This window comes from Protopterus annectens, chromosome 3.part0 (assembly GCF_019279795.1).
Source record: "Protopterus annectens isolate FY-2018-M chromosome 3.part0, PAN1.0, whole genome shotgun sequence".
Lineage (NCBI taxonomy): Eukaryota > Metazoa > Chordata > Ceratodontiformes > Protopteridae > Protopterus > Protopterus annectens.
In genome coordinates this window covers 252,390,453-252,412,633 of record NC_056731.1, presented here as the reverse complement: position 1 = coordinate 252,412,633, position 22,181 = coordinate 252,390,453, and the positions used below count along the sequence as shown (strand labels likewise).

General features: G+C 47.2%; 1 protein-coding gene across 3 annotated transcripts in view; it reads left to right on the top strand.

Moving 5' to 3' along the window:
• The window catches only part of CTNNB1 (catenin beta 1), a 756,935-nt gene that overhangs the window by 393,183 nt on the left and 341,571 nt on the right, over nucleotides 1-22,181 (top strand). For all 3 annotated transcript variants that reach the window (XM_044064737.1, XM_044064734.1, XM_044064735.1), the window contains exon 9: nucleotides 9,950-10,288. In XM_044064737.1, coding sequence (XP_043920672.1) covers nucleotides 9,950-10,288 — 339 coding nt within the window. The remainder of the gene's footprint in view (nucleotides 1-9,949; nucleotides 10,289-22,181) is intronic.

Here is a 22,181-nt window from a genome sequence, read left to right as displayed (position 1 = left end):
AAATAGTTTCTGTGTCAGCAGCAGGGTTTTTATAAAGAAATTTGTGAATCTGGAACCCTGTAGTATCTGCCTGGCTTAACAGGTGCAGGGGGTAAAGTCAGGAGACGGGCCGGACTCTGAAAATAATCTACAATGTCTAAAACAGGGGATAGCAGTAGGCCTGTGCTGAGGTAATAAAAAAAAGTCTCTGAGCCTTTTCTTAAATTCTGAGTAGTCTTGGCTCTCCCAGTGGAAGTGCTCCCTCATGGCATGCAGGGTTTCCCCAAAAGAATAATCCTCAGGAGGAGAGGCTGAAGGGATAGATTCTTCAGCAGAATCCTCATAGGAAGGAAGAGAGTATTCCTGTTCAGAAGAGGGGTCAGAGGAAATGGAAACCTGATCTGAAGATTCATATTCTGTCTCTTGCCTAGGCCTCTTATCAGGAGGGGGATGGGAACGTCTGATCAAAGTAGTTAGCTCTTCGGCCATTTTGAGCTTCTGTTTTTTAGGCATGGAGGCCTGTCCATGGGTTTGCTGCACTTGTTTGTCTTTAGTGGTGCTTTAGTCTTTGCCTTTGAAGCTGTAGTCAATTTTACATACAACTGTGTAGGCCTGAAAACACCCTCAGAAGCCGAAGCCTGCTCAGCGGCTCTGGACCCATCTGAGGGAATATTTTCCAAGTGTCCAATACCTTGAGTTTCCAGCAGCCTAATCTGCTCCACGTGGGAGTCGGAAGCGGCCTGAGGCTCTGAGGTAGTGGGTGTCAGTGGCTGCGAAAGCTCCTCACTGAGAACCGGCGACTGGCTTAGAAGAAGCCTTGTCAGTTTTGGACCTCGGATGCCTGTCCTTTTCCTTTTCCTTGCGTTTCTTGTGAATTGCAGTAGTCGGATGGCTATCAGACATCGTGTAATTAAATCTTTGGCCAAAGTAATGAAATGCAAAATTGTACCGACGCTTAATAGTGCATTGGTTAAATCTAGCACAAAACCTGCAATTAGCAACGTCATGATCAGGGCCTAGGCAAGGAATACAATAAGAATGAAAGTCCTTATGAGGTATTTGCTTCCCACAAGAAATACAATTAACTTTTTCTGACATCGGTCTGGAGCAAGAAAAAAGTTTCCCCAACTGGGTGCTTAGCTTTAAATGAAGACTTCGGATCTGAAATTCGAACACGAAAATCTCAGGAGTCTGCCGACTGACACTTGCAAACTGCTTCTGCTTCGGGCACCACGCGGCAAGGACTGGAGAAAATGGCGTCTGCTGCATCTTTTATACCCCTGGCGCACTGATGTCAGGGAAGAGGCAACAGCAACCGACGCCGGACCAAGACTTTTTAATTCAGGCAGACTGGGTAGCCTGCCAGCAGGATAACCCAAGAGTAATGACTGCAACAGTGAAACACTATGAACATCCCCTTCCGGACCTCGGAGGTTTCAGTTAGAACAGTTTCAGACCTACACCAACATTACACTTCATCGGATTTTTTAAATAGAAGTGTTGTGTTACAATACCAAGAACAGCTCACAGCTAAAATATCTACAGCAGTACCTAACTTGGTTCAGAATATACCATGAAAGAGAAACTTTCTTCGGGGTGAGGGGGCTTTTCAAAAATGTAGAGGATATCGGCACACACAAACATGGCCCACAGCATACACAACAAAACAAGGGCATGTAAACATATTTGCCAATGAGAGAACGTCGCAATTGCAGTCCAACTCGCTCTAACCTTTAAAACTGCTGCATGAAACACTAACGTGCAGCAGAAAAAAAAAAATATATAAACGAGCACGGCACACACGCCGAAATGAGCATTAATATGCTAAAATTAGAAAAAACAAACTAGCAGCAGTAGTGATAAATATACGAGCTATCACTATAAACCAACACTTGCATAAAAAAAAAAAGACTGCTTATTCTGAGTATCAGTAACGAAGATAAACGCAGGTAATGCTCACCAAGCCGAATTCAGCATGCAGCATGGCTAAAACAGAAGGCAGCATTCACACACGGGAACACGACTAGATAATTAACCAAGAACCAGCAGTATCAAAATGTGTAACCATAATACAATAATATACAAAATCCATATAATTATATATCAGCAAGCAAATACAACAGAAGGCTAATCTAGATAGTCGGCAGCAGGATACACTAGTGAACCATGTGGCACCCTCAAACAGAAGCATAAACTATATCAGGCAGCACAAAATAGGGTTAGAAGTGCATTCAAACAGGGGCTGTGTAGAATTCCATTTTTAATTCACTAGGAAGACTTATCTTATCAGTGAAGCAAAAAATGCAGACAAATGCAGGCAATCCAAACTTTTCAGTAGTCCCTCAAACAAATGCAGTCGACAGGATACACTTACAATGAAAAGGAGTTCCACACACCACATGGTTTTTATTAGGTTGAGTGGGCTGGGTAAGGCAGGTCTGACATCACAATGAACACTGGCTCTTCTATACAGCATGCAAATCAGGCGGGGATTACATCACTTGGGGGGAGGAAACATCCCGATAGCTAGAGCAGATGGCAGATCTGACATCATAATTTCAGAGCCAGCTACAGGTTTTTCAAGTTTGTTTGCAAAGTGAAACAAAAACAGTATAGAAAGCTAGGAAGCAGAACAGGGAAAACAGTTGAGTGGGTTATTTTTTAAAGCTGCAAGGGTGATTTTTTTAAGCTTTATCAAACAGGGACTAGAAGAGTCAGCAGGTTGGGGAATCTGCTTTAATATCCTGTTTTCCTTTAAGACCCCCTAGGAGAGCTCCCACTCCTGTCTGGGACCTTCTCTTTGTACTAGAGAAGCTTACGCTTCCCCCTTTTGAGCCTGCTGCTACAGCAGAGTTAAAATTCCTCTCTTGGAAAACAGCGATGTTCATCGTGTTACCCTGCTGCAGTCATCACACTTGGGTTATCCTGTCATCAGGCGGTCCCACAGTCGGCCTGAATTCAAAGTCTTGGTCCGGTGTTGGTTGCTGTCGCTTCTTCCCTGACGTCAGTGCGCCAGGGGTATATGAGGCATCCAACGCTATTTTCTCCAGTCTTTCTTGCCGTGCGGTGCCCGAAACAGAAGCAGTTTGCAAGTGCCGGTCGGCCGACACCTGAGATTTTCTAATTGAATTTCAGTCCGAAGTCTTCAAAGCCAAGTACCCCGTTGTGGAACCTTTTCTTGCCTCAGTCCTATGTCAAAAAATTAACAATTGCATTTCTTCTGGGAAGCAAATGCCTCATAAGGACTTTCATTCTTATTGTATACCTTGCCTAGGCCCAGACCATGACGTCACTGGTTGTCGGTTTTGTGCTAGGTTCAATAAGCGAACTATAAAGCGATGCTTTGATTTCGCACGACACTACTTCGGTAGGAAATTTAATTACACTATGCAGTCGGAGCAACCGACTACCGCCGTGCATAAAAAACGCAAAGATAAAGACAGGCAGCCTAGATCCAAGCTAGACTCCGAGGCCTCTGCTGGGCTGGTCGCCGGTTCTCCGGTTTTCAGTGAGGCGCCTACGCAGCCCTTGACCGCAGAATTGGAACCTCAGACCGCTTCGGATTCTCAAGCAGAGAGTTCTAAGCCGACGCAGCCATTTTCTTTAGGCCCGACCGACAACATTGCAGAAGAAGCCTGTGCTGCGGAAACACCTTCGGTTGTAGAAGGTGTCTTGAGACAGACTACTCTCTCCGTAAAATCTTATGCTAAGCTTAAGACTCTTCTAAAACCAAAAAAGACTGCACATCAGTCTCCAGTTCAAGGCCCCATGCCTAAGAAACATGCTTAAAATGGCTGAAGATTTGATTTCTTTAATCATGGGTACCCAACCCCCCCCCCCCCCCCTGGACAAAAGGCCTAGACAAGAGGAGGATTATGCCTCCTCTGATCAAGTGTCCATTTCCTCAGGCTCCTCTGAGGAACAGGATTACTCCTTTTTCCCCAAGATTCTGCTGAAGATTCCATTCCCTCAGCTTCTCCCCCTGAAGACTATTCCTTTGGGGAAACCTTACATACCATGAGGGAACATTTCCACTGGGAAGGTCAGGACTACTCCAACTCAAAAAGGCTCAGTTTTTTACTCCCCCGGCACAGACCACTTGCTATCCCTCCAGTTTTAGACATTGTGGATGATGTTTACTTAGGATCTAGTCTAAATCCAGATTCTCTGCCTCCTGCTCCAGCCAAACCAGATGGATATAGAGTGCCTGACTCTCACAAATTCCTTTACAAAAGCCCTGTTGCTGACCCAGAGACAATCTCCCAGGGTCCCAAAGGGGCTAAGGCTTCTATGGCTAAAAATCCTGTACCCTCTGAAAGGGACTCCAGAGCACTAGATAGGTGGGGGAAGAAGGTTTACACCTCAGCTACTCAGCTATGAGAGCATTAAATTGTCAATTTCACATGCTGAAATACCAGCAATTCCTAATGTCTCAAATAAAACAAAAGATGAGCACGCACCCTCAACAGTCTGAATTCAAAGAAATGCAGGATCTGTTGCATGCAGCTGAACAGGTGGGCAAACATACTTTACAATGTGGATTTGATTCCTTGGAAGCTTCCTGTAGAGCAGCTGTTACTGGGTCTGTTATACGTAGGCATGCTTGGTTAAAGGAACAAACTCTGCGTGATCATGTTAAAGCAAAGTTACTAGATGCACCCTTAAGCAGGATGTCTTATTTGGGGTTAAAGCAGCAGAGGTTTTAAAGAAAATGGAGGATAAGGCTAAATCTATGCAGACGGTCAAAGATTTCTTACAGGTACAACCCCCACTCTTCAGCAGAAATTGGTCCTTTCCAGCTTCTGACAGACCACAGAGGGGTAAATACAGACGCCCAAGGGGCAGAGGACAAGCACAAATCCCTTACAAACCTCGCCACTGGGGCACTGCAACACAGGAGGAGGAGAAGACGGGTCCCAAACTACTAGAAGACAAACACAATGACTTAAACCTCAAACTGCCAAGCAAGAATCTCTTGGCATCTCCCTTGGGAGGACAATTAGCATTTTTTATAGACAACTGGCACATAGTCACAAAGGACAAATGGGTCATAGACATTATCTCACAAGGATACAGATTCCATTTCCACACCTTGCCAAGGATAAAAGGAATGCCAAACTTGCCACAAAATCAGTGGGCAGAGGCACAAAAACAAATTACAGCTCTCATGGACATGAGCCATGCAACTGGTACCTAAACAGGAGCAAGGCCAAGGATTTTACTCAAGGCTCTTTCTAGTCCCCAGAAAGGACAATACTTAGAGACCCATTCTGGACCTTTCAATTCTAAACACCTTCTTGCAAGTACCCAAATTCAAGATGCTAACACTACAGCAGCTTCTTCCCATGTTGGGCAAGAAAGCTTGGCTAGTAACGTTGGACCTCAAGGAGGCATACCTGCATGTCCCTATCAGACAAAATTGTAGAAGATACCTCCGTTTCAATGCAGGTTCAACCCATTACCAATTCTCTGCACTGCCCTTTGGCTTATCTGCTGCACCCATGTTCTTCACAAAATGCCTGGCACCAGTAATTGCATACTGCAGACAGAGGAATTCAAAATATACCCATACCTGGACGACTGCCTCATCCAAGCAGAAAGCAAGGACATTCTCTTGCATCTGACTTTTGTAAAACACCTAAGTTGCCTAGGGTACACAGTAAATGAAAAGAAATCAAAAGTTAGTGCCCTCACAAAATGCCATTCCTGGGTGCCAGCTTGAATACAACAGCCCAGATGGCTTATCTGACGCCAGACAAACTACAACTAACTCGATACTTCAAAATAATGGCAACAAAGACTCAACTCCCTGCAAGAAAAATTCTGCAGGCCTTGGGCTTCATGGCATCTTGCATACTAATACCATTTGCAAAACTGCATATGAGGAAACTACAATGGTACCTGAAAAGCGTATGGACTCAACACAGCCACAGCTTGGAAACAATGATGCCTCTCATTCCCTGCCTTCAACAGGAGTTTCTATGGTGGTCACAGGCATGTCACCTCAACAAGGGTCAGCCTTTCACCTTACCCCCAGCCAGGCAAACTATGACAACAGATGCATCAGACTATGCCTGGCGTGGCAGGACGGTGCGTTCAAGGCATATGGACTGCAGATCAAAGGAATCTGCACATCAATCAAAAAGAAATGCTAGCTGTACAGAATGCTCTGACGGCCTTCAAGGACCTCTTACATCCAGGACAGCTTATAATAAGGACAGACAACACCACATTATGTGGTACATAAACAAGGGGGTACACACTCCTATCCTCTATGCAGGCAAGCAATGACCTTGTGGAACACAGCACTGGCTTACCAAGTTCAATTACAAGCTCAGTCCCTGCCTGGAAAAAAGAACACATTGGCAGACTACCTAAGCAGAAACATCATGGATCCCCACGAGTGGAAACTGGATCCACAAGTATTTGCAATGATAACTCAAAAATGGGGGCGCCCAGACATAGTTTTGGGGGTTGGCAAACAGGTCTGTCGGCTTTCAAAATTTTGCAGAAGGACATTTCACCATCAAGCTTGGAAAGTGGACGCACTCTCATTCAGTTTGAAAATGCTGACAGTATATGCCTTTCCTCCATTGCCCCTTCTCACAAAGGTGCTGCTGAAAGTCAGGATGGAGAGACCTCGAATGATACTCATTGCCCCGGACTGGCCATGTCAGCACACTGGTACCCTCTACTAAGGACTATGGCCCAGGGCCCACCATGGATTTTACCACAAAATCCTCATCTACTCACACAGCAAGGCAGTCAGGTGATTTGCCATGCAGCCAAATTTAAGGTTTTGAGCTGGCTGTGTAGAATCTAAGCAGACAGCCAGCCCCTCTTTCACAAGCTGTTATGGATGTCATTCTGGAGGCCAGGAGGCCCAGCACCAGGAAAGCCTACTTAGACAAATGGAAAAGATTTTCCGCCTGGAACCAAGCTAAAGGCCAAAATACACTTCAGCAGGACATGCCTCAGATTCTACAATATTTAACTGAGATGTTACACAGAGGACTTTTTCATCTGTTAAAATCCACGCCTCAGCTATTTCAGCTCACTACAACACAGATCCTCCCTTATTTTCACATCCACTTCTAAGGCCGTATCTCAGAGGGGCAATAAACATTAGGCCTCCCAGGAGTGCGCCAACACCAACTTGGGACCTAAATTTTGTTCTGGAAAAACTTACGCTGCCACCTTTTGAGCCAGCTTTCTCAGCTGACTTAGTTTATATCATGGAAGACTGCCCTGCTGCTAGCAATTACTTCAGCCAGAAGAGTCTGTGCTACAGGCACTAATGGCAGTAGAGCCTTTCCTCATTTTTCAAGAGAGTTTCTCTATGAACTAACCCCTCCTTTATGCCAAAGGTGGTATCCAGTGTGGCTCTAAATCAAACCATCCACTTACCCACCTTCTTTCCAAATCCACAGAAAGGAGGAAGACTCCTGCATTCCTTGGACATTCACAGGCAGCTTCGTTACTACTTGGATAAAACCAAGGCTTTCAGAAAATCTGACCAACTTTTTGTATCCTATGCTACAGCATCACAAGGAAAGGCCATCTCAAAACAGACCATTTCCAAATGGATAGGACATTGCATACGTTTTTGCTACACCCATCATGGAAAACCAGTTCCTGCTAGCATAAGGCCCAACTCCACCAGGGCAGCAGCTACATCTACAGCCTTTCTCAGGGGGGTGCCAACCAAGGATATTCTGGAAGCTGCAACTTGGAGTTCAGTACACACCTTCACCAAACACTATCACTTACCACTTTTCTCTAAGACTAGAGCTGGCTTCGCCACTGCAGTTTTGCAGGGCCTTCTAGCCTCCTCTAACCCTGTGACTCCACCTCCCATCCTTAGCTTTGGGATTCTACCCAAGTCTGATGACTGCAGCAGGGTAACACGATGAACATAGTACAGTTTTGTACCTACCATAAATGTAGATGTTCGTGTGTATACCCTGCTGCAGTCCAGGTTTTACCCTCCCTCCATCCCCTCTGACCTAACTAAAACCTTTCTATATCTTAAAATCTGATACAACCTTTGTGGTGTATTTGCTTATAGCTGGAGGGATGTTTTGTTTGTGTTAAGCTTTTATTATTGGTACTATCTACGGACCATCTTTTGGGGGGGACACCTGACATCTGGGGCAAGAAAAACTGAAGAAAATGGCATCTGATGCCTCTTGTATATACCCCTGGTGCACTGACGTCAGGGAAGAAGCGACAGCAACCGACGCCAGACCAAGACTTTGGAATTCAGGCCGACTGCGGGACTGCCTGATGACAGGATAACCCAAGTGTGATGACTGCAGCAGGGTATACACTCTAACATCTACATTTTATGGTAGGTACAAAACTGTACTTTACTGCTAGCCATCACTTCAGCAAGAAGTGTGTTACAGGCCCTTATGGCTGTGGAACCCTTCGTAATCTTCCAAGTGGACTGGGTTTCCCCTAGGACTAACGCATCTTTTATGCCCAAGGTGGTATCCAGTGTGGCTTTAAACCAATCCATCCATTTGCCAACCTTTTTTTTTTTCCTAATCCTCAAAGGGGAAAGGATCCTGCACTCCTTGGACGTGCACCGACAGCTCAGGTTCTACCTTAACGGGACTAAACCTTTCAGAAGATTGATCAGCTGCTAGCTAGCTTTGCTACAGGGGCCGAGGGCAAGGCCATTTCAAAACAATTTCCAAATGGATAGCACACTGCATCCATTTCTGCTACAAACACCATGGAAAACCTACCCCACATGGGGATCAGGCCTCATTCCCCCAGGTCTACCTCAATCTCTACAGCTTTTCTCATGGGAGCCCCTACCAGGGACATCCTGGAAGCTGCAACCTGGAGTTCTGTACACATCTTCACTGTACACACTTTCACCAAGCAATTACCACTTGCCTGTTTTCTAACTCCAGAGCTGGATTTGCCACAACAGTCTTACAAGGCCTGCTAGCCAGCCCTACTACTACTCTTTGACTGCCTCCACCCTTCCTCAGCTTTGGGAATTAACCCAAGTGTGATGACTGCAACAGTGAAACACTAGCATAGTACAGTTGTTTACACTTACCATGAATGTAGGTGTTGGTGTATTCACTGTTGCTGTCCTGGTTACCCTCCCTCCAGCCCCCTGTCTTTCTATACTTTCTACCCATCTGCTTGTTTGGCCATATCCTATGAAAATGGTATTTACTTTTTACTGGAGGTGTTCCACACCATTTGATTGCTTCCTATTTTGGGGGCTCCTGACATCTGGGGCAAGAAAAACTGATGTAATGGCATGTGGTGTATGTTTTATACCCCGGACGACTTTGAGTCATGGAAGAGGCGACAGCATCCAATGCAGAAATCCCAAGACTCTGGTATTCGGGCCGACTGAGGGCTACCTGCAAGGCAGATAACCAAAGTGTGATGACTGCAACAGTGAATACACTAACCTCTACATTTATGCTAAGTGTACACAACTGTGCTTTATAGTGAGTTCCTAGCAACTTTGCTTTTTGTACTTTACTCCACACTGTTTTAATGAATAAATTTCACATGCTGTAAAGTTTAATTTTATGGACAAGTGAAGATCAAATTGTAAGTCACATGGAGGTAGGGTTGCTGGATTGTCAGTGAAAATTGCCTTTTCCAGTTTGCTGTAAAGCTCCTGAATGTCATTTAATCCCGTTATGTTTAAAATTGCATTTCTGTTGGTGTGGTGTGCTGATGGCAATATGACGTTAACCATTGCTTGAGAAAGTGGGTATCCTATTAGCAGTATTCAGAAATGTGTTGTGCACAATATTCTGCAGATGAGGTATGAAGCCCCTATGAGTTTCTCACCATCTTAAGTCTTAGTCATGTTGTAGCTGTCTGCATGAAGTAGCACATGCACCCTTAATTTTTACAGTTCTTGTATGTAGTTGTATATTAGGAAGTCTGAGATTGTTCATTAACTTACTTTCTCACTTTTGAACAGGAGGGAATGGAGGGTCTCCTTGGAACGCTTGTCCAGCTTCTTGGATCAGATGACATAAATGTTGTAACATGCGCTGCTGGTATCCTGTCAAATCTGACTTGCAATAATTACAAGAACAAGATGATGGTTTGTCAGGTTGGAGGCATAGAAGCTCTAGTTCGAACTGTCCTGCGAGCAGGGGATAGGGAAGACATCACTGAACCTGCTATCTGTGCTCTTCGCCATTTGACAAGTAGGCATCAGGATGCTGAAATGGCTCAGAATGCAGTGCGTCTGCATTACGGTCTTCCTGTAGTGGTCAAGCTGTTGCATCCTCCCTCTCACTGGCCACTGATAAAGGTATGTGGGTTTGGTTTGCACACTTTGGATAAATAGGTACAATATGAAGCATTGGGGGGGGGGTTGTTTTCTTGTAGCATTTTGCAATGAATTGAAGTAGGTAGTGTTTCCAGTAGTTGTCATGGTTTACCTATTAGAAGTTCCATAATTCAGACGTATTTATTCTACATGGTTTGTGTAAAATGTCCAAAATCAAATTCTGGGTAACTTTCCATTTACTAGGAATGTGTATTGCTTTGTTATTGTATGTAGATTGTAACTGTCCTGAGGTTGGAGCTGTAATGGAGTTCAGGTGAGATCCCTAACCCCCACACAATTTTCACTTTATGTTCATAGTGTTACCCTGCTGCAGTCATCACACTAGGGTTTTCCTGCAGTCAGGCTGTCCCGCAGTTTGCCCGAATTCCAAAGTCTTGGTCCGGCATCGGTTGCTGTCGCTTCTTCCCTGACGTCGGAGCGCCAGGGGTATACAAGAGGCATCCAACGCTATTTTCTTCAGTCTCTTGCCGCGCGGTGCCCGAAGCAGTTCGCAAGTGCCAGTCGGCCTATACCTGTGATTTTCGATTCGAATTTCAGTCCGAAGTCTTCAATAAAGCGAAGTACCCAGTTGGGGAACCTTTTCTTGCCTCAGTCCAATGTCAGAAAAAGTTAACAATTGCGTTTCTTGTGGGAAGCAAATACCTCATAAGGACTTCCATTCTTATTGTATTCCTTGCCTAGGCCCAGACCACGACGTCACAGGTTGTCTGTTTTGTGCTAGGTTTAATAAACGAACTATCAAACGCCGTTTTGACTTTGCACGCCATTACTTAGGTAGGAAATTTAATTGTATCATGCCGTGGAGCAGCCGACCGGCATGCATAAAAAACGCAAGGATAAGGACAGGCAGCCTAGGAACAAGCCATACTCCGAGGCCTCTGCTGGGCCTGTCGCTGGTTCTCCGGTTTTCAGTGAGGTGCCTACGCAGCCCCTGACTACCGCAGAATTGGAACCCCAGACAGCTGCAGATTCTCAAGCGGAGTCTACTAGGCCGACGCAGCCATCTTCATTCGTTCCTTCCGACACCGGAGCCAAAGGAGACCCCGGTGCAGTGGAAACACCTTTGGTTGCAGAAGGTGTCTTCAGACCAATTACACTCGCCATTAAATCTTATGCTAAGCTTAAAACTCCTTTAAAACCAAAAAAGACTACCTCAGTCTACAATTCAAGGCCCCATGCCTAAGAAACCAATGCTTAAGATGGCTGAAAATTTGATTACCCTAATCAGGGGATCTGAAATAGGAACTTCATTTGTCAGCAACCTTTGGGATACGGATCCGATCTCGGATCCAAGCCGGCAACTTCTATCATAGCATAGATCCGAGCTCCTAGCTCCTCCCCTTACCCATAATCCCCTGCCTACCCTAACTGACCCCAGATCTAGTTTGCCGCTCTTCAAGCAACAGCTAGATTCCAGAGCTCTTGGCGTTTTTGTGAGAGTTTTTCTTTCTTCTTTTCTGATTGAGTGATTGTGTGTGTGGTAGGTTTACCCTCAACACTAAACTTATTATTATTTTAGCTTCTCAGCTTAAATTTAATTTAAAATATTCCTCCCTCCCCCGCTGGTCGTAGCGTGTGTGACTTAAGTGTTAGGGGCCTAGTGTAAAGCCATTTTTTCGAAATGCAGAGTGTGTGGTCACAAGCTTTCACCGGCTGATGGCCACACTCTGTGCGTTAGGTGCCTTGGGGTTGAACACCTCTCTTCGGGTTGCGCGATTTGCGCGGCGTTCAACCCCAGGGCACTCGAGGATTGAAGGTCGAAGCTAGTTCTGGTGGGCCTTTTACCCCCAGACTCTGCTTCGGCCTCCGGTACTTCGGTGCCTGCTACCCCCCCGGTTAGCGGTCACTCCTGCCTCCCTTCCTCCGACCGGGACTCAACCTCCCGCTTCGGCTCCGGAGGATAGGGAGTTCAGGAAAGAGAAGCGGTGGGAGAAGCACCTTAAGCGGCGGGCCGAGGACTCCATCGGCCCCGCCCGCCAAGAGGGCTTCTCCGTCCAGGTCTTCTCTATCTCCTCCTCCTCGGATCCGATCCCTTTGTTTCTCCCCGGGACCCGAGTAGGAGGTGATCCAGTCCCCGTCGAGGTCATAGAGGCGGCACTCCAGGTCTGCCTCTGTGGCCTCTTCGAGGTCCACTTTTAGCATGTCAGATGCGGACATGGACCTGATGATGAGCATCATCCAGGCCAAGATGCAGATGGGAGTCCTCTTTTTTCGCCTCTATTGCTCCTTCTCCGACCTGCATTCCGGGTTCGGAGCGCTCTGAGCTGAGCCACGTTGGATCCGAGGGTAGGTCGGAGCCGACCGTGCTGGGCACGTCTGCTCTGACGGCTCCCTCGAGTTTGTCGGACCCGATCTCTCTGAGCCGTGGGCCGAGCTTCGGATCCGAGGGATTCGGTGTGCTTTCGGCTCCTTCCCAGTTGGAGCACACTGGTCCTTCGGATCCGACGTGCTTGGCGCCGGGTCCGATCCCCGCTTCGGGTCAGAGTGGGAGTCTGATCTCGGATCCGTCAGAGCGGCTCCCCCTCGGCTTTCGCTGCGGTGGAGTGGGCACTGTCGAGTGCTTCCAGGCCTCCGGTCCTGGCTTCGGCTCCCTCCCGCACTCCTCATCTGGTCCTGGCTCCCCCGCATCCGGCCCTCGGGGCAGCCTGCCCTCAGCGCCTCTAGGAGTTCCAGTGGAATAAGATACAGTCCGTGAGGACTCCTCGGACAGCCCCCCCCTGAGGAGATTCCTCACAAGGCAAAGTGCAAGAGGAAGCACAGACGCCCCTGAGAGTCTCACTGAAGATACGGACTTGGATGAAGGGGAAGGCTCCCCTAGATCACCCCCCGAGGATGTCTCCTTTGGAGACATCATGGAAATGCTCAAAATCAGGGGTGGGTGGTCTGCCCCTAAGGCTTCCTCTGATGAGTCCGTATTCCTTGAGGCGTTTCAGGCAGGACCATCTACCTCTTGGGTGTCCCCTCCACCCGACCCCCTGGTGGATCTCATATCCTCTAGGGCTTGGAAGGAACCGGACACCGTAGAGCCAATCCCCAAGCGTCCGGACAAAATTTTGAGCCCCTCTGCAGAGAGATCACACTGGAGCAGAGGTCCCCCTGTGGATGCCATGTTGGTGGCTGCAGCCACCAAGAAAGAGTTTGCTCAGGAGAGCCCCACGGTTCATCCTCCGAGCAAGGAGTCTCGCGCGATGGACCGTCTTGGGAAGTGATCATTCAGTTCAGCGACTTTCTCTGAGGGCCTTTAACTACATGGCACACATTATTTGGATGCAGCGGGATCTAATTAAGGAATACGCTGCTTCCCCCCCAGAGTCCATGTCGGAGGGAGACCAGGATCTGTACTCCTCCCGAATGGCCACCCTCCGCTCTATCTCTAACACCTCTATGCGGCTGTTGTCTCATGCTACGGAGGGAGCCGCTAGAGCAGGCAGAGTCGGGCTTGTCATGAGGAGACGGGCCTGGCTTAGTCACTGTGACTTCTCGGAACCCTTTAAGGCGTCATTCGCGAATGCCCCTTTTGATGGTTCTGCACTGTTCGGCAAAACCGTTCGACACTCTTGTCCAGAGTGAGAAAGACTGGAAGACCTTGTCTGCCGTCGGAGTCCGCTTCTCTGCGCCCCAGAGGTCCTTTTCCAAGAACCAAAAGGGTCAGAAGAAGATGTGGTTCCGAAAATCGCATCAGTCCCAGTCTGCTCAGGACAACCAGTCCTCTCGTGGCAGAGGAGGACAGGGAGGACGCCGCCCCAGAGGCAGAGGGGGTCCCAGGAATTTTGGGTCCAGAGAACCATTCTCAGAGGCCCACGCAGAACCCCTGAGGGGTTACCCGACTGCTCCACTCTGGAGGCAGTCGGGGGGTGTTTTTCGAGGCACCTAGCAATGTGGGAGTCCATAACAGATCGCTGGGTGCTTCGTATTATATTCAGAGGTTACCAAATTCCCTTTATAGTAAACCCCAGAATCAGAGGCCTCCCCGACGTTCCACCCAGTCAGAGGGAGGCGGCTGCTGCAGAAATTCAGCAGCTTCTGCAAAAAAGAGCCAACCAGCCCATCCCCCCAGATCAAGTCAGATCAGGGTTTTACTCCAGGTTCTTTCTGGTGCCAAAAAAGACAGGGGACTTGAGGTCCATCTTCGTCCTCTCTCTCTCCTAAACCTGGCGGTACCCAAAGAAAAGTTCCGAATGGTCACATTGCAATCCGTCCTCCCCTTATTGCGGGAGGATGACTGGATGTGCTCCATAGACCTCAAGGATGCGTACTATCACATTCTAGTGGACAGGCGTTCCAGGAGGTTTCTCCGCTTCCGGCTGGGAGCCAGTCACTTTCAATTCGGGGTCCTCCCCTTCGGCCTCACCTCAGCCCCCAGGGTGTTCACCAAGGTCCTAGCGATAATAGCGGCCCACCTGAGACTCCAGGGAATTCAGGTCTTTCCATACCTGGACGACTGGCTCCTTACGGCCCCAACAAGGCATCTACTTTTTTCATTCAGGGATTATTTCCTCAGTCTGGCTCCACTATTAGGATTAACCATCAACATGACCAAATCCTCTCTCATCCCTACACAGGTGTTGGATTTTAAAGGGGCGAGACTGGATTCCAGACAGATGCTTGCGTTCTTTACTCCAGATCGGCTTCGGAATCTGATGTTGCACGTGCAGGCCATCCTTCAACTGCAAACTCCTTCGGTGGAATTGATCCTGAGGGCCCTAGGATCTATGGCGGCTGCAATCCCTCTGCTGCCATTGGCCTGGTTGAACATGAGGGTTCTGCAGTGGATCCTCCAGGTACAATGGTCCCTGTCTCGCAACCCCCTGTCTCGCCCCATTTCCTTAAGCAAGGTTTGCAGAAGATCGCTCGTGTGGTGGCTCCAGTCTCCCAATCACCACACGGGACATCCCTTCTCACTACCTCTGCCAGTCGACAGTGACCACGGACGTTTCTCACCTGGGGGGCATTTTTCAGGCAGGACAGTCCAAGGCACGTGGAACGACGTAGAGACCTCTTTGTATATCAACGTCCTAGAGATGAGGGCGGTGCTTTTGACGTTGCAGGCACTACACAACTCTCTTCCGGTAGGGACGATTGCAGTACAGACAAGACAACATGTCGGTCGTCTGGTACATCAACAAGCAGGGGGGAACCAGGTCTTACCCCCTTTGCCGCAAGGCCATGAGAGTGTGGGAAAGGGTGATTTCCACCAACCGCTTTCTCATAGCAACGCACATTCTGGGACGGTCCAACATTCTAGCGGACAGGCTCAGTCGTACTATCCTGACTCCTTACGAATGATCTCTCAACCATCGAGTTGCAGAGCAAGTATTTGCCCGATGGGGGCAACCTTGTTGCGATCTTTTTGCCTCTCCTTCAAACACCAAATGCAACGATTACTTCGCTCTGATCCCCCCTCCAGGGGAGTCACCGAGAGACTCTCTAGTTCATGTTTGGCCTCCCGGTCTGCTTTATGCTTACCCTCCTCTTCCCCTGATGTTGAAATTATTACAGAAAGCCAGGCAGCTGGGGAGCAAGATGATCCTCATTGCCCCATTCTGGCCTCGTCAGATGTGGTTCCCTTACCTATGGTCTCACCTAGTGTATCCACCATGGATTCTGGATCCCCTTCCGGATCTCATTTCTCACCCTCTCGATCTTCCGACTCCGAACCTGGTCAACCTCAAGCTGACTGCTGGGTTGCTCCAGTTACACTCCTCATAAGGACTCCCGGGATCTCATCACTTATCAAAAGCCATTCTTGTAGCAGCTCACAAGCCTTCCACCAGGAAGGTTTATCGAAGTAAGTGGAAACGCTTCACCATTTGGACAGAACACCGTCGTTTAGACCCTTTTACAGCCTCGATAGCGTCTGTTCTAGATTTTCTAACCTCTCTCTTTCACCAGGGGGCTAGTTCTTCCACAGTCAAGGTACAACTGGCAGCAATCTCATACTATCACGTGGGGCAAGAGTCTGGCCCTCATCACTTCCAAACTGTGTAAGACCTTCAAGAGTACCTTCCTCCTTAGGCCTCCAGTCAGAGGTGGTACCTCCATGGGATTTATCCTTAGTCTTGCAGGCCTTGACTGGTCCCCCATTCGAACCGGCGGCCACAGTTGATCTCAAATTTCTCTCTTGGAAGACGGCCTATTTGGTGGCCATAACTTCAGCCAAAAGAGTGTCGGAATTGCAAGCTCCGTGTCAAACCACCATATCTGGTCTTTCACCCGGATAGGGTTTACCTCAGGATCAATCCGTCCTTTCTACCTAAGGTATCTTCAGAAGCTAACATCAATCTATCAATCTTCCAGTGTTTTTCCCCAACTTTCAAAACAAAGGAGAGTACAAGCTATATTCCTTAGACGTACACAGACAACTACATTTTTATATCCATAGAACTGCTGATCATAGGCAATCCGATCAGTTGTTTATCTCCTTTGCCAAAAGTAATTTCGGAAAGTCAGTTTCTAAAGTTTCTCTCTCTCGATGGATCTCGAGTTGTATTCTTTTAGCATATCAGAGCTCGGGAAGGCCTGCACCTCAAGGAGTCCATGCTCATTCTACTAGGGCCGTTGCCACATCTGCGGCCTTTCAAGCTCTGGTTCCACTGGATGACATTTGTTCCGCAGCCACTTTGGCTTCATCTCACACCTTTATCAGCCACTATAAAATAGATGTTGTCTCCCGGGGTAGGGCGTCCTTTGGCTCTGCGGTGCTCCGGAATATCCTTCCATGAAGGCCACCCAAGATTTGGGTAGCTGGGGACTCTGTCCCAAAGGTTGCTGACAAATGAAGTTCCTACTTCAGATTAAGAAGTTATGTACTCACCATAACGTTCCATCTGAGTAGTATCTTCATTTGTCTGCAACCATCCCCCCTCCTTCCCCCTGACCAAAATTATCGTTCTTGTGGATATTAGCATATGTTCCCCTTGGGACACTTGTCAGCTGTGCTATGGGGCAAACTTGATCTGAGGTCAGTTAGGGTAGGCAGGGGATTATGGGCAAGGGGAGGAGCTAGGAGCTCGGATCTATGCTATGATAGAAGTTGCCGGCTCGGATCCGAGATCGGATCCGTATCCCAAAGGTTGCAGACAAATGAAGATACCTACTCAGATGGAATGTTATGGTGAGTACATAACTTCTTATTCCCATCCCCCTTCCAGATAAAAGACCAAGACAAGAGGAGGATTATGCTTCCTCTGACCAGGTTAATTCTTCTGAGGAACAGGATTACACTTTTCCCCCTTATGAAGACTCTGATGCTGAAGACTCTATTCCCTCAGCATCTCCCCCAGAGGACTACTCCTTTGGGGAAACTTTACATACCATGAGGGAACATTTCCACTGGGAAGGCCAGGACTACTCTGATTCTAAGAAAAGACTCCTTTTACTACCCCAGCACAGACCACTTGCTATCCCTCCAGTTTTAGATATTGTGGATGTTTACTTGGAGTCTAGTCTAAATCCAGACACTCTACCTCCTGCTCCAGCCAAACCAGACAGATACTACAGAGTACCTGACTCGCACAAATTCCTGTATAAAAGCCCTGTGGCTGACCCAGAAACAATTTCCCAGGGTCTCAAGGGGGCTAAAGCTTCTATGGCTAAAAATCCTGTGCCCTTAGAAAGGGATTCCAGAGCCCTAGATAGATGGGGAAAGAACATATACACCTCAGCAACTCTGGCTATGAGTGCATTAAATTGTCAGTTTCACATGCTGAAATATCAATTCCTGAAGTCTCAATTAAAACAAAAAATGAGCACACATACTGAACAGGCTGAATTCAAGGAAATGCAGGATCTGTTGCATGCAGCTGAACAGGTGGGCAAACATACTTTACAATGTGGATTTGATTCATTGGAAGCTTCCTGTAAAGCAGTTGTTACTGGGTCTGTCATACGTAGACATGCTTGGTTAAAAGAACAAACTTTACCTGATCATGTTAAAGCAAAATTATTGGATGCACCTTTACAGTAGGATGTATTTGGTGTCAAAGCAGAAGAGGTTTTAAAGAAAATGGAGGATAAGGCAAAGTCTATGCAGACGGTCAAGGATTTTTTTTACAGGTTCAACCCCCTCGTTTCAGCAGAAATTGGCCAACAAAAAACTGGTCCTTTCCAGCTTCTGACAGATCAGAGGGGCAAATACAGACGCCCAAGGGGCAGAGGTCAGTCACAAGGCTCTTACAAGCCTTGGCAATGGGGTACTGCTACCCAGAAAGGAGAAGACAGGCCCCAAACTATCAGAAGACAAACACAATGACTTACCCCTCAGACTGCCAAGCAAATCCCTCTTGGCAGCTCCCTTGGGAGGAAAACTAGCACTTTTTTTGCAGACAACTGGCACAGCATCACAAAAGACAAATGGGTCCTAAATATTGTATCTCAAGGATACAGTTTCCACTTTCACACTTTACCAAGGCTAAAAGGAATGCCAAACCTGCCACCAAATCAATGGGCAGAGGCTCAAAAGCAAATTTCAGTTCTCATGGACATGAGAGCCATTCAAAAGGTTCCAACACAGGAGCAAGGACAAGGATTTTACTCAAGACTTTCTAGTTCCCCGAAAGGACAAAGCCTGGAGACCCATTCTGGACCTCTCTCAATTCTAAACACATCTGGAAGTATCCAAATTCAAGATGCTAACACTACAGCAGCTTCTTCCCATGCTGGGCAAGAAGGCTTGGCTAGTAACGTTGGACCTCAAGGCATACCTGCATGTCCCTATCAGACAAAATTGCAGAAGATACCTCCGATTTATAGCAGGTTCAACCCATTGCCAATTCTCTGCACTGCCCTTTGGCTCATCTACTGCGCCCCAGGTCTTCACAAAATGCCTGGCACCAGTAATTGCATACTGCAGACAGAGGAATTCAAATATATCCATACCTGGCCTTATTTAAGCAGAAAATAAGGACATTCTTTTAAAGCATCTGGCGTTTGTCAAAAACCTATTAAGTTGCCTAGGGTACACAGTAAATGAAAAGTCGTCAAAACTAGTGCCCTCAAGACATAATATTCCTGGGTGCCAGCTTAAATACAACGGCCCAGATGGCTTCTCACGCCAGACAAGCAATGACAACTGACTCAATACTTCAAAATGATGGCAACAAAGACCCAACTACCTGCAAGACAAATTCTGCAGGCCTTGGAATTCATGGCATCTTTGCATACTACTAATACCATTTGCAAAACTGCATATGAGGAAATTACAATGGTACCTGAAAAGTGTTTGGACTCAACACAGCCGCAGCTTGGAAACCAATAATTCCACTCATTCCCTGCCTTCAACAGGAGTTTCTATGGTGGGCTCAGGCATGTCACCTCAACAAGGGTCAGCCTTTTGCCTTACCCCCCAGCCAGGCAAACTATAACAGATGCTTTGGATTATTCCTGGGGAGCACACATGGCAGGACAATGTATTCAGGTCAAATGGTCTGCAGATCAAAGGCATCTACATATCAATCAAAAAGAGATGCTAGCTGTACAAAATGCCCTAATAGCTTTCAAGGACCTCCTACATCCAGGATAACTCCTAATAAAGACCGACAACACCACAGTGATATGGTACATAAGCAAGCAAGGGGGCACACATTTCTACCCCCTATGCAGGCAAGCAAGGGGGCACACATTTCTACCCCCTATGCAGGCAAGCAATGACCTTGTGGAACACAGCACTGACCTACCAAGTTCAACTACAAGCACAATTCTTGCCAGGAAAGAAAAACACATTGGCAGACTAAGCAAAAACATCGTAGATCCTCACGAGGGGAAACTAGATCCACAAGTATTTGCAATGACAGCTCAAAAATGGGGGAGCCCAGATCTAGATTTGCTTCCCCCCAAAACTACCAACTACGGGAATTCTGCACAAGGACATACCACACACTAGCTTGGAAAGTGGACGCCCTCTCATTCAGTTGGAAAGCATTGACAGTGTATGCCTTTCCTCCACTGCCTCTTCTGGCAAAGGTGCTGCTGAAAGCCAGATTAGAGAGGCCACAAATGATGCTCATTGCTCCAGACTGGCCAGGTCAACACTGGTATCCAATACTAAGGAACATGGCTCAAGGCCCACCATGGATTTTACCTCCAATTCCTCAACTGCTCACTCAGCAAAACAGTCAGACTCTACATAGCCAGCTCAAGACTTTAAATCTGGCTGCATGGCAAATTACCTAAACAACCAGTCAATACTTCTCTCTAAAGCTGTGATGGATGTCATTCTGGAGGCCAGGAGGCCCAGCACCAGGAAAGCCTATTCAGACAAATGGAAAAGATTCTGCGCCTGGAACAAGGCTAAAGGCCAAAATCCCCTTGTCCCAAATATTCCTCAGATTCTTCAATATTTAACTGAGATGTTGCACAAAGGACTTTCTTTTTCATCTATTAAGATCCACGCCTCAGCTATTTCTGCTCAATACAACACGGATCCTCCTATATTTTCACATCCATTACCAAGACAGTTCCTCAGAGGGGCTAAGAACATAACACCTCCCCGGAGAGCACCAACTTGGGATCTCAATTTTGTTTTGGAAAAACTTACACTACCGCCCTTTGAACCAGCTTTTACAGCTGATCTACAGTTTCTATCATGGAAAACTGCCCTGCTGCTAGCAATAACTTCAGCACGAAGAGTCTGAGCTACAGACCTTAATGGCAGTGGAGCCTTTCATCTCTTTACGAACTAACCCTTCCTTTTTGCCAAAGGTGGTATCCATTGTGGCCCTAAACCAAATCATTCATTTGCCCACCTTTTATTCAAACCCCCAGAACAAAGGGGAAAGGCTCCTACACTCTTTGGACATTCACAGGCAATTACGTTACTACTTGGATAAAAGTAAGGCTTTCAGAAAATCTGACCAGCTCTTTGTATCCTATGCTGCAGGATCACAAGGAAAGCCTATCTCAAAACGGACCATTTCAAAATGGATAGGACATTGTATCTGTTTCTGCTACACACACTATGGGAAACCTGTACCTGGTAACATTAGGCCCCATTCCACCAGGGCTACAGCAAGATCAACAGCCTTCCTCAGAGGGGTACGAACCAAGGATATTTTGGAGGCTGCAACTTGGAGTTCAGTGCACACCTTCACCAAGCACCATCACTTGCCTCTATACTCTTTGCCACTGCAGTTCTGCAGGGTCTACTAGCCTCTCCAAACCCTGTTTAGTTCCACCACCTATCCTTAGCTTTGGGATTCAACCCAAGTATGATGACTGCAGCAGTGTAACACTATGAACATAGTACAGTTTTTTGTACCTACCATAAATGTAGATGTTAGAGTGTTCACACTGCTGCAGTCCAGGTTACCCTCCCTCCATCCCCTCTGACCTAGCTGAACTTTTCTATACCTTTTCTATCCTGTACAACTTTTGTGGTGTATTTGCTTGTAACTGAAGGTATTCCTTTTATGTGTTTTATTAGCAATATGTATTTCCTACCTACTTGGGGGCACCTGACATCTGGGGCAAGAAAAACTGAAGAAAATGGTGTCTGATGCCTCTTGTATACCCTTGGCGCACTGACGTCCGGGAAGAAGCGACAGCAACCTACGCCGAACCATGACTTTGGAACTCTGGCAGCCTGTGGGACTGCCTGACAGCAGGATAGCCCAAGTGTGATGACTGCAGCAGTGTGAACACTCTTAACATCTACATTTATGGTAGGTACAAAACTGTACTTTAATGTAATCTACTTCAGGAGGCCTAGCACTAGGAAGTCCTGCGCTGGCAAATGGGAAAAATTCTCTCATTGTATGCAGGCTAGAGAAGAATATTCTCAGCCTACTCTTCCTCTGATCCTGGAATACTTGGCTGATTTGCTTCAGGGTGGTCTTTCTTTTGGATCTGTCAAGGTCCA